The sequence below is a fragment of the Pavona decussata genome, unplaced genomic scaffold, assembly GCF_977016875.1.
Source record: "Pavona decussata unplaced genomic scaffold, jaPavDecu1.1 SCAFFOLD_38, whole genome shotgun sequence".
Classification (NCBI taxonomy): domain Eukaryota; kingdom Metazoa; phylum Cnidaria; class Anthozoa; order Scleractinia; family Agariciidae; genus Pavona; species Pavona decussata.
Window position 1 is genome coordinate 3,139,672 of NW_028145460.1, and position 12,150 is coordinate 3,151,821.

Genomic DNA, 12,150 nt, shown 5'->3' on the forward strand with positions numbered 1-12,150 from the left:
CGATTTAGTATGAATCTTCTTAGCCAATCAGAATGCACGAATGCGACGTCCAATGAACGTGGCAAACTCGTTCCCAGGCAATCGTGAGACTTACGATTAACTTTTTTTATATGCCATTCTTTCATTATTTTGCTACAGCAAAACGCCAAAAACACACTGAGGTTTTCTAGTTTTTTGAACTGTCCAGATTGTGACTCTCATTGTCGCGCTTTGTAAATTTTAAACCTTTATTTTGTAACGATCGTTTTTTTTTTTCATTCAGCCCCCGAGAAAGGTTTGTGTTTCAAACCGAAATATTTGGCTAACTTGTGTTATAATTTATTTCAATTATTCTAGCCATTTTGTTTATTTTTCGCCACCTTCGCCGTTAGGATCAATCTGCCGTCTATATTTTGCATTTATGACTTCAAATCTACTTTAGACTCCGATTCACCTGAATTCACACAACAGAAACACCTCTTCTAAAATGGGGGCATTAAACACAGAAAAAAGGCCGCCGTTCTGTTGAAGTTTCACAGTTCAGGGAGCACCGACTCGTTCTCAGTGGCCTCTATCGTCTTTAAAATTATTGAATCGCCAAAGGGACGACGGGGCATGGGCTTGTCACGCACTCTTCCCGGAAGAGGAAAGGAAGATTGCGTGACGAATCCAATGAAGGTTAGAAATCTACCTTACACTGCGGTTTTCATTGACCGTTAAGTCTTAAAAAAAGCATTTTCTATTGATTTTAACCGAGACAAACAGCATGAACATTGAAATTCACTTGAACTTTTTATTTAGAAAATAGTTGTACCTACTACAAAGAGTAAGTCTGAAGAAAACTAGCTTAGGTAAATTCAGTACTTAAAAAAATCATTTCTGGATGGTAAAAATACGCAGTGACACCGTGCAGTAATGGGAGCGAATTAGCTAATTATCTAATTAATAAGTCTTAACATCAGCTTGTCGTATTTTACACGCTATGTCAGCATGTATCCATATTTCCGATTTTTAACCACAGGTTTAGCTCCCATCAAAGCTGACTATCAACCTCGTTCCAGTGTCTTTGCAATTGGTCTCTTACCCCAATGACTTAAGGGATTGGAAGAGGAAAGGCACTGGGAATGAGTTTGGGTATGTTCTTGTTTCTGTTTAGCCTGCAGAACAGGCGGTCTTTTTTTTTTTTTTTTTTTTTTTTTTTTTTCAGCACAAAAAAATAACGCCAGTTCTGCAGGCTAGTTTCTGTTCGTCATCGAGACGACAGCTTTAATTTTATGACACCAGTATAACCACTATAAAGAAGACGAAAGCACCGTATATAAACCAGCTGTAATTATCAGAGAAACCACTATTTGGCTTCTCTAAGCCCCATTCCTCGTACTCGCGTGGTTGACAGTAGTCCAGCTTAAGCCCGCGATGCAGCTTGCCTTTAGCCAGCGCCATACACACTTGGCAAAACAACGGGTACCGTGGCTTCCACCAGCGACCGATAGTCGTGTTTGAAATGTCTCCTATTCCTTTCCATTTCCACTCTAAATACTTGTTATATGCAGTCTCATTATTGCTAAGAAATTTCAGGTATTCCGCTAGTTCCTTTGGACTGTTGAAATCGCTAACTTTGATAATCGAGTTCTTAAGATTTCCTGGCAAAAACTGGTCTACTTTGTCGGTACCCATAAACACTGGTACCGACCCAGTGGTGAGGGCATGATAAAGCCTGTCATCTATGAAGTAATCACAATCTTGGTTCATAAAAACCAAAGAGAACTTGTAATACCGCGAGAGAATAAGTTTGTGGTCTTTGAACACATAACGATTGTCTATTTTGCCATACAACCCTATCAAGCCCTCTTTATTCTTCAGACATGCGCCGTAAGAATCCACTTGAATGTAATTCATGAGCTGACGCATGTATTCTGTTCTGACGGGTTCACACTTGGAAAAAATCGCTAAGACGTCTCCCAGACGTTTATGGAAAGGCACAGGCGGATTAAGCTCCGGCATCGGATAAATAGGCGCTGGAAAATCCGAGTCCAAGCGATAGCTGATTAGCAAGTTGAACTGTGACATAATTTTTGAATCATACATGGCTGGCGTGTAGACAGGATTTTCGTTAGTTTGGAGAATCCAAGGTGCTAAATTTTCAATTGGAGGGAGATTAAAGATGTCCGGTGGTCTGGCGTGGACGATAAACGCACTCGCTTCCGCGGCACGTGATTGGTCGCTGGACAGTTCACACGGGAGGGGACACTCTCCGGGTTTTCCCGCGTAGAAAAACGGCCAGAAATGCGTGTGGTTTACTCCTGTTTTTTGAACTGGCACTTTATGCCCTCTTACTCCAGACCAGTAAATGATCAGTCTTTTGCGTTGAGGCTTCGGAAAGTCCTCCTCATTCCACTCCACGAACGGATCTGTTGTAGTTGAAGTTTCAACCGGTGAATCATGTCCTCCACCTACCCGCAAGCGAGCAGGTCTTTTATTTCGCGCCGTTTCCTCCTTATAAAAATGAACTACAAACAACATTGTCCGTACAACAAGCAATGTAAAGCACCCAAGGATAAGTGATCTTCGTTTAGATGTCGGTCGCAGCCAGAACATCATGTCGTCTCGTTCAAGAGGTTCCTTCCCAGCCGCTGTCCGCTTATTTGATACGATCACCCACTTCCTTTGCTTTCCTCGCGTCCTTATCAAAATCAGGCGGGTGGTACGCAGTCAAGCGAAAAATGAACATTCCCTTGCCATGAGATCATTTTGCGTCACTCTGAGATTTGCTCTGGACTGCATGATGGTGAGAAAATCAGCAACAGCAAATCGCAAATGATACCGCAACAGCAATTCTTCAAAGATTCAAAAAATGGCACGGTTCCAATTCGGATGTCAGGAAAACAGACCACTTTATAGCCAGTAAACTTGCAAATTGGTGGGCCGTCAATAAACTGACAGATTAATTATTTTTCACTTAACTGTCTTCAAAGAAGAGTGGAAAAACAGCGGTTTGCAAGTATTGTCTATAAACAAGTGTCGGTGGCACAGTATTGGATAGTTGAATTCCGCTGTTTCGACTGCGCTTTGATAAAGACCTCACCTGTTTAGCTACAGTTAGAATAGATTATCAATGAAGCAAAACATATACAGCAGCTCCTCCATTCCAAAACAATCCAAAACACATCTGTAAAATTGGTAGGACAAGACGGATAGCTAGATTGATAAGCGTATCCACTCATAAACGTCAAAGGCTGCATTGAAAACCAGAGGGTGACTGAGTAGAGACCATCGATCAGTGTCGCGGAATTGATATTTCTCTCCAAAAAAAGCGCAAAAGTCGTGAACGTCCGTCTTTGATAGCGATAAAACCCACTATATGGCTACAAAACTACGCCCGTCCTTCAAGGAAAGGCAAAATGAGAAGTTACCAACAGGCTTAATCAAGCATTTCATTGTTCATTTGGCTGGCAAATATTTTTCTGGTACCCGCAAATTGGCGATCAAACGACCTGTCAAAAGGTTCTTATTGTATTGCTCCAGTTTGTTTGAAACATATAGTTTGGGTCATTTTAGTTGCAATAACATCCTTTTATTTAACATCACGTCTAGAAGATATCTGTTCAATAGTTTTCGGCCAAATCCAAACAAAGGACTCTGACTCAACGGAATGAACCTGGCAATCTCAAAGTGCACGCACTGATTTTTTTCCTGTGCTATCCATGAACCAACTATTCTAGGTGCGTAAGGCTAAGCCTGAGGCTATGCAGGAGACTAAGCGGCGCGCTGCCTTGGTATCATACATTTTTTTTATTTTTTATTCTGCGCCTTGGGGCACGCATTTTTCTCCACCGAAAGCGGATGATCGCTCCACAGAAGCACACGGGTTTCAGTCCTTTTCTAAATGGTCGAGCGGGCAGGGGAAAAAAACCGAATTGAATAGACCTTATTACAGTTTTGGAAGTCACCTTCATGGGTAGGCAAACGAGTCTTGAAATAACAGTGTTTGCATGGAAATCCGTTGTCAAATAATTTTCATAAAACATTGCTTCTGAAAAATTCATGATTTGGAAACTTTTGGTACTTGGAGAAAGATTTAAAAAAAAAATTGGAGGGATGTAGCTGTGCCAGAAAGCGTCAAGTCGTGTTTTGAACTTTCCATACAAACGCTGTAATTTGAAGACGTGTTTGCCTACCCATCAATATGGCTTCCAAAACCGTGATAACGGGTCTATTCAAGCAAACGAACCGACATCTCAGTGTTGCTGAGCGCACTTCGTTCTTTTGGTTACTTTCTGGATAGTGAGCGAAATTAAACAATCCAACCACTAAGCACACACGAGCAATCTCTGGTTCCCAGTCTACGCAACAGTTTACAACCCTCATTGTTCAAATTTGCTTTCCTGAAGAGGCCCAATGGCACTTTAGGCCTAGCACAACCTTAAGGACGGTGCCTTCTTTTGTTACTGGGCACACGTTCTGTGCATCTCGAGATACTCGGGTTTCCTATGGGTGGTGCCTACTAATACAGGGATATTTTTGCGCGGTTTAAAAATGTGCTGAGAAAGCAGAAACTTAGCAAGTGCTCTTGGTATCCAAAAGGGAAATTGGGGGTAACGATGCATTTTTCAGAGATAAAAAAGCTTCAATTTTCATTTCCTTTCTCTGTATTTTACTGTATTTTAGAATAATTGTTGCTTTTAAATTTATCTCTAAACAATGCATGGTTACTCCCAAATTTCTTTTTGGGTTTTAATAGCCCTCAGTGCTAAGATCTGCCTTCCTCGGATAGTCATAAACCAAAAAAAATTCTTCTTTATTAGTAGGCACTGTCCTTAACACATTCATAGTCCAAGAAATACTAACAATATTTTCGTTTGTCTACGATAAAATACGTCACGTGACACAACATGTGTATCTAAATAAAAATCAACCAAGTCAAATAGGAATAATTAGCTTCAATCAACTCTGCTTGGAACACTAAATTTGCCGCTATGGTATGCTGATGTAATGATAAATTGATTTGCTTGAGTTATGTGGCCGTTTCTTCTGTTATAACGATCAACATGAAATTGCCTGCTTCAAGATTTAAGTTAAATTCCTATTTTTTATTTTCATTTTTACATGACAACGCTATTGCAATTAGGTGTAAAGTATAAGGGAAAAAAAGACTTGAGGAAAGCCTGAAAAAAGACAAGAGGGCTTATGCGATTAAGGCGGATTAAAGAAAATATTGTCCGACAGGTCCAAGGAAATCATTTGTAAATAAAGTAATCTCATCCCACAACTGGTACAGCTATCATGACATGAAGTTTAGTCTTAACTGGGAAGTGAACTCCGTCGCGCCAATACACAGTGAACTCATTGAAAAAGTTTCATGTAAGCATAGTTAATTGAGCGACTGGTTAGGAAGCCTTGCCATGAAAACAATGGTACTGCAATTTATGTTGGAAGGGCCGCGACCCTGTACATTTCTTTGTTTTAACATTCACACCACAGTTGAATATCTTAACAAAAACGTTTCGATTGGTCAGTTGCTCCAACACTTTCCAAATTCTATTGTTGTTTGTGCAGGGTCAAGACCAAAAAGGCAAACAAAAACATATAACAAAGAAGTTTGTCAGGTTTCGTAACCATCAACTATGATGTAAGTTATGCCAATCTTGCCCCACATAATTACAATTGCGCCCAGGCTGAAACTCATAAGTTAACTGGAACGTCATCGCTCGGCACATGAAAATAATTTTGTTTCTCGTTTTCGGCCTAACCATAGTCACTGTCAAGTTCATTGACGCTTAAGAAATGCAGAGGAATTAAAACGTTCATAGAAAATCATCCAAACAATAGCAGCTTCATCTCCAGCGTTAACAATACTCTGGGAATCAAAGTTGACAATATTAAATTCATTGAATGTCATATTGTGCTATTGACAACTGGTCAACTGTCGGGGAACTGCTCTGCTTCTATGCTGCTTTAGCTGGTATTTGTCGGTCTCACATTCCTCTTTATTGCGAAACACCAATGAATGAATGGTGATCAAGGATTAAGTATGCGACGCATATGAGCATGTATTAGCATACCAAATGAGGCGTCTTCTCTTCGTAAGCTTGCGTAATTGTTTTAATTGTCTATCAGCCGCTGTTGTTTTTGGGGTTGAGGATATTGTTTTGTTGTTTGTTCTATTGTTTTCGAGATGGGAATCAAGCCAATCACGTGAGACCTTATGAGAGCTACTACAACGCCCCGATATTCGCAGTCGTAATTTGAGCATTGCTTGAACAGTTCAACTTCGACTCACTGTGTAGCTTTTTCAGCAGCAACAACCATGTTTAAAAGCCAGATTCGCCGTATGCATAAAGATATTCAAGATGACAAGGAAAAACGAAAAGCCCTCAAGGAAATGGAGCTGTTCGTGTTGGATAATTCCCTTCGTGAGAGTACGGTGGGTCAACTGCGAGGCCACACCATTGAGAATAAATGGAAAATCTACGAACAGGTTTGTGAAGAAAAATAGTTTAAATACATTTTTATATTGGTTTAGTGTGCTTTTCGTATTTTGCAACTTAAAATGTCGCTCATGTTTAGAAACACTTCAATACTTTCATTTAAATGTGTACACCGTATTGAGCGGACGTGTAGGGAAGTATGAAAGTATTTCATCGGGACGCCGAACGAAACCAACCGTAACAAGGGGGCGTCCCAAAAGCAGGGTTCCCGCACTGTGCACGTAGCGAGTCAGCTTAAATCAACTTGTTAATGCGTCTTGTTGTTTTGACTATGTGATTCAAACAAAAAAGGTTTACCGTGACAAGAAGACGAAGGCAAAAATACATGTTAAGTTTGCTGAATTTACAGATTTGTGCTAATATGAATGGCGCACGTGCCCGCATGTATTATTCTGACTACTGGGACAATTGTGCAGTATACGGAAAGAGAAATCAAACTCACCGGCCAAGGTATTTTTCGATCGTTTAAAGCGTTGCACTCACTACATCCACTACTTGTCTTTTTTGTTACCATCTGGCAAACTTAACACTTCGTTTCTAATCGTTGGAGAAAGCGTTCCAGGTCATGTCCTAAGTCGAGGTGGACTTACAGCGGTGGTGGAAATTTTTGTTGGGTGTGTGCGGCCGCCCGCCTCTTAAAACTCTTGCGGCCCCTCTCGGGCTTAGATATGTCATTTTTCCTAAATAATTTCAGTCCAAAATGTGTAACTTTCACTACCATTTTCATCTCTGGCCCCTAAATGGATCTGTTATCAATACAAACAACACGACTGAAAAACCAAAACTTGTGTAATCTTTTCATTTTGATATGTAATAAACGGCCGTCCAAGTTGCTCCCAAGAATGTGAAAAGCATTTGAAGTTGAGGTGATCTGGAAACCAGAATAACCTTAGTTTCGGTCTCATGGGAAACTGAAGATCATTTAGGTTTAGCTGCAGTCGAGTTTATCAAACTCTGATCTACCTTTTTAAATACGACGTCTCACAACGACTCCTCGATCTCTTATGGCTCCTGGAATGATTCAATTCAAAAATGGCCAATGTGCTATTTTTTGTTCGATTAAGATCATCAATATAAATTTTTTAATTTTAATGCAATTGTAAGTTTGTTTCGCCGATGTAAAACACGTTTCCGTTCGTCTAGCCTTCCTCTGTTATACAACAAAAATACATTCTTCAAAGTAAAAGTTTCAAAGTTGTTTTTTTATTAAATTTGGTCCTTATTCGGATACTTTAATCATTGAACGGTGTTTCATTGCTGATAATTACTCTCAAATATTGCGGTTTGAACAACAATGATTTTAGTGTGAAGTTATTCCATTTACTTGTGTTTTATTAAGGGAATTAAGGTGAATTGTGTAATGAAAGTCACCAACAAGAGACACTTTGCCTTCTTAGCTGGACTTCTTAGAACTGTTCAGATTATCCTTCACTGTGCTGAACAAGTGACACAGTTGAAACTGTGTTAGTCAAATCTTTCAACGCAATAGTTTGTTGTAGACATAATTTAAGTTATGCTGATCAAAAGTTGTTTTCTCCTGGTACCAATTCAATGTGAAGCAAGTTTGTTTTGAAGTGTTTCCTCGGAAACCGTACCAATGAATAATTACGCCCAAATTGGTTTCTAAGAAGTAACAATAGGTTGTTTATGCCTTGTCAACACACATTTTCTAAGTTTTTACCTTTAGTTATCTTGTTGCCAAAACATGACTGGAAATAACTTGCTCATTCGTTTTTGGTAGTTTTTGGTGTAATTCCGCCGTGTTTCGGGTTGAATTTGTACCAGTTAACTCTTACCCTTAATGACTTTTAATCTATAAGTAATTACTACGGAAATACCTATTGTACCAGATCTGTTGTACCAACACGTACTGTACTTTTAATTAAAGCTATACCAGGTTGTAAGCGCGCGGCAACTTAATTTATGGAGAAAGGCGGGAACCAAGATTCGTACTAGAAGGTTGTAAAATTTCATTTAATTCGCACAATTTTAATCGAAATATTTTTCTTCTTCAATTCATAATTAAGATAAAAGGCGGCACTTAGTTATATTTCAGGCAACGCGTTTCGATTCATTCCGGCTGGTGATTCATCGTGCCCAGTTCGATTCAGCACTCGAAGCTCTGAAATGAACATTTTGCGGATGATGTTGGCACAAAATCGGCCCCAAAATCCTTTGACGACTGGATCAACCAAATTTATCGCGTTCGACGTGGAAAGAACGCGCTCTTAATTGCGTTTCGATCGAGTCGAGATTGTATGGGACAGTCAATCAACCATGAATGAATGGATCTTGGGACGCGCATCTGGCATTCCCGCAGATTTTGCAGAGGCAGATAATATCGTCACCAACTTAGAAAAGGAGAGGGCCTGAGATCAAGATCATCGAACGCACTCCCCAATCTTTGATTATTACTTGCTTTAAATGAATGCTTGACATGGAAAGTGATAAATGCGCCTTTTCACGGCCTTCGTGGGCGGTTCGGTGTATTGTTTCCATGGCATAGTTTGAATGGTGTTTTCGCGCCTCTAACGCTAGTCTTAAATGCCAGTAAAATCCCTGTGAACTGACAGATACTGAGAGACGGCTACCGGTCAAAATAAGGGGGTTAGTTTCTGTTGTGTCGGTGGGGAAGTGGGAACGAATGTCCGGTTTTACCAACAGAGTTGATATGGTAAGCTGCCACCCTAAAGAGATTGGAGTGCCAATTCGATTCAGCAGTCGAAGCTCTTTAGAGTGACCAAATCACCTTATCAACTCTGTTGATAAAACGAAACATTCAAGATAGTTTGTTATTTTCTCATGATGAAAAAAAAAGATTAAATGAGTAAAAACGCGAAAATAACATGAGCGTAGAAGGAGCAAGAAAGTAGGCGCAACATATTTCTTCATCTAGTTTCTTAGCGTTTTATTTTCACGTTCATAGCTTTCACAAACATCTTAGAATTGTGGCATTCGAATTGCCCTTGTGCCCCATGCACTGTCAGCGGCACTACACCTGGGATTTCCAGCATACGATACAGTTTTTTCAAATGATTTTTTTTGTGAAAGCATTGGTTTATTAACAAACGATTTAATCCGTAACAGCTACTTCTGAACAACATTCTATATTTAATAGAAATAACATGTAGCTAGGGGATAGACATCGAGAAGACACTTGCGGAACAGAAACCATAAATCGTGAAAAATTAGTCAACGGAGAATTTGGTGGAAATCCTGCAAAGAAAGGAGAAATGAACGCTCCTTTGCGGCGTACACTGTGTACAATTGTGTCGATCACGGACAAACTTCAACATCAATAAAATAGAGTCAGATCCTATTGTTTCTTGCAAGATACAATGAAAACCCATCAGGTTTTGTTAAGAAGCAGCATCTTAGGTGTTGTTAAGCTTATGGAGATTAGTCATAATCTTCTGTTGCCTCTTATCTTTTTGAAATTCCGGAATTGTCTTAACATAAGTGTTCTTAATTTTCTAGATAAAAAAGGTTGGCTTCAAGCACATCATCGTCGCTTCTTTCTCCCACATGACTCGCTTGGGCGACACCTTCATCCGCCAGCTGAAAGAGAAAGGGGAGGATTTCACTAACCTTTACGCCTTCACCGAGTTTCTTGAATCTGTTAACAAAGACAGGGTGCCAGACACAAAGACTATTCCAATTGGCTTGCTAAAAATGAAAGAACTCGGTGTCAAGAACGTCATCATCGAAGCGGACTTGGTCTGGGCAGGGATCGACTACAAGAAGTTCAAAGTCGAAGCTATCAACCAACTCCTGTCTGAAAGAATGGCGTGGTGCCGTGAAAATCTCTCTAAAGATTCCAAGATATTCATCAACATCCGCGATCTTCCAGATGGAATGATAAAGAGGCCCAAGAGAATCTTTAAGGTTGTCAATTACCTTTCTTCTCTACCACCAAATGAACGCCCCTTTGGCTTGGTGTTCGAAGAGTCTGGCAAGTACCTTCCAGAGGAGCTGGGCGCATGGACAGCTGCCGTTCGCCGAGAGATGGATGACTGCGGGTTCCAGAATGGAAAGCTGTTGGTCCATGTTCATGAACAGTGGGGAATGGCAGACAGCACCCAGTTAGAATGTCTCGCCCGAGGAGCAAACGGCATTTGGGCAAGTATGATTATAGAAGGAGCATCTATGGGCCACTCCTGTTCCAGCGTCACATTGATGAACCTGGTCCGTCTTGGAAACAACAGGGTCCTGAAACAGTACAATTGTCCGGGCCTCCGTGAAGCTGCACAAGAAGTCACCAGGATTACCACTGGCTTTGAGCCTTACGACAGACAGGTTGTATATGGTGAACGCGCCCTGGACATGGTGTTCGGAATGCCCAACTTCACTCCGAGCAAGAAAGAGTTTGACATGGCAGCGTTCTTCGGTCAAAAACCTATCATGCGAATGAGCACCCTTGCATCCCCTAAGATGGTTGCAGACAGGCTGAAGAACGTCTTTGGTGAAAATCCTCAGTTTACAGAAGAAATGGGCCAAAGGATGCTGGAAGTTATGCTGCAGGACCTACACAAGAACAGGAAAGAGGAGTACATGAGCCCAGTAGGTCTTGCCATCTTGTTTGATCGTTCAGGCGGGAAGCTCACGGCAAAAATGAGCGATGTCATTGCACAGGAGGAACCAAAGAAGGTTCATGCCCAACATCTGATTGCTGAGATTCGTCTGATGTGGGACGAGTGGGATCTGAGAGACGATGGCAAAAGAGATGACATGTTGGAGTTTGATGCTTTTTACAATGGTTTTCTTGCGCCATACTTTGGCTGCTACAGATGCGATGAGACGAAGTGCGCCTTGAAAGCCATCGACATGGATCAAGATGGCACAGTGGATTGGAACGAGTTTGCCTTGTACCTGAAGTGGGCCATTCGCGAGTACCCTGAAACCAAGACGGCTGAGGAGCTGTTGTCCATTGCTTTCCGTAAAGGTCTCATCCCGGCCATGCAAGACGAGGTCCTCAACCAGGATGGCGGGAATCGCGGTCAAAAGCGAAAGCTGGAAGAAGACACAGATTAGGACACACTTCCTGGTTTGACGGTTGATTTTTTTCATATAGGACATTGACTCTGTTACGCTTCGTGATACAATTTTCAACGTTGTATTCAGTCAACGTGTTTTTCTTGCCCACTTCAGCTACCATGATCGTTAAAATGTCACATAACTTAACATAATCAGTGCAACTATGAACAAAAGACAATTCCTGTAGCTGTGAGGTAGGAATTTATCTCAGTGCAGCTCAACATTTCTCTGTGGTTCAGTTTTTCATTAGCCACGAAACTGTACTTCATGTGATTTTCAAACTGAATAAAATGTCCTTTGTCGTAATAAAACTAAACGACCGTCTATAAAACACATTGTGTGGTAGAAACACGAGAGATGAAGACTTGATAATGGAGCATTAAAACACTGCACTTTACACCATGAGAAACATGGCCTATCTGATTTCATACTCCTGGGGGTGGCAGTGGTCTCGCGCAACATCGGTAATTTAGGTAGGCTCATAAATAACCTAATTAATTTTTGGGTCGACTTGCAGACCCTTGATAGAACTACGAAAATATAGTTTTTAAGAGGAATGACTAATAATATTCAGCGCCTGTCTTAATTTCGTGAATTTAAAAGTTCTCGAGGGCAAAGATCACTTAATTTTCCTTGGCAATAACAACAC

The 12,150-nt window shown here is 40.8% G+C and overlaps 2 protein-coding genes across 2 annotated transcripts; one reads left to right on the plus strand and one right to left on the minus strand.

The window, feature by feature from the left end:
* Positions 1-758: 758 nt before the first annotated feature.
* LOC146483636 (GDP-fucose protein O-fucosyltransferase 3-like) lies at positions 759-3,684 on the minus strand. The gene has a single exon (XM_085105545.1). It carries the CDS (start codon positions 2,578-2,580, stop codon positions 1,252-1,254), a length of 1,329 nt encoding a protein of 442 aa, XP_084961671.1. The 5' UTR covers positions 2,581-3,684; the 3' UTR covers positions 759-1,251.
* A 2,517-nt stretch (positions 3,685-6,201) lies between these two features.
* LOC146483637 (uncharacterized) lies at positions 6,202-12,079 on the plus strand. The gene is made up of 2 exons (XM_085105821.1): positions 6,202-6,457; positions 9,945-12,079. Exons 1-2 carry the CDS (start codon positions 6,287-6,289, stop codon positions 11,496-11,498), a joined length of 1,725 nt encoding a protein of 574 aa, XP_084961947.1. The 5' UTR covers positions 6,202-6,286; the 3' UTR covers positions 11,499-12,079.
* The last annotated feature ends 71 nt before the right edge of the window (positions 12,080-12,150 follow it).

Bases quoted from the DNA above. Each gene is read 5' to 3' on its own strand.
- LOC146483636 (XM_085105545.1), bottom strand. From the start codon at position 2,580: ATGATGTTCTGGCTGCGACCGACATCTAAACGAAGATCACTTATCCTT.
- LOC146483637 (XM_085105821.1), top strand. From the start codon at position 6,287: ATGTTTAAAAGCCAGATTCGCCGTATGCATAAAGATATTCAAGATGAC. The intron at 6,458-9,944 runs GTTTGTGAAGAA...TTAATTTTCTAG, and splicing joins AATGGAAAATCTACGAACAG to ATAAAAAAGGTTGGCTTCAA.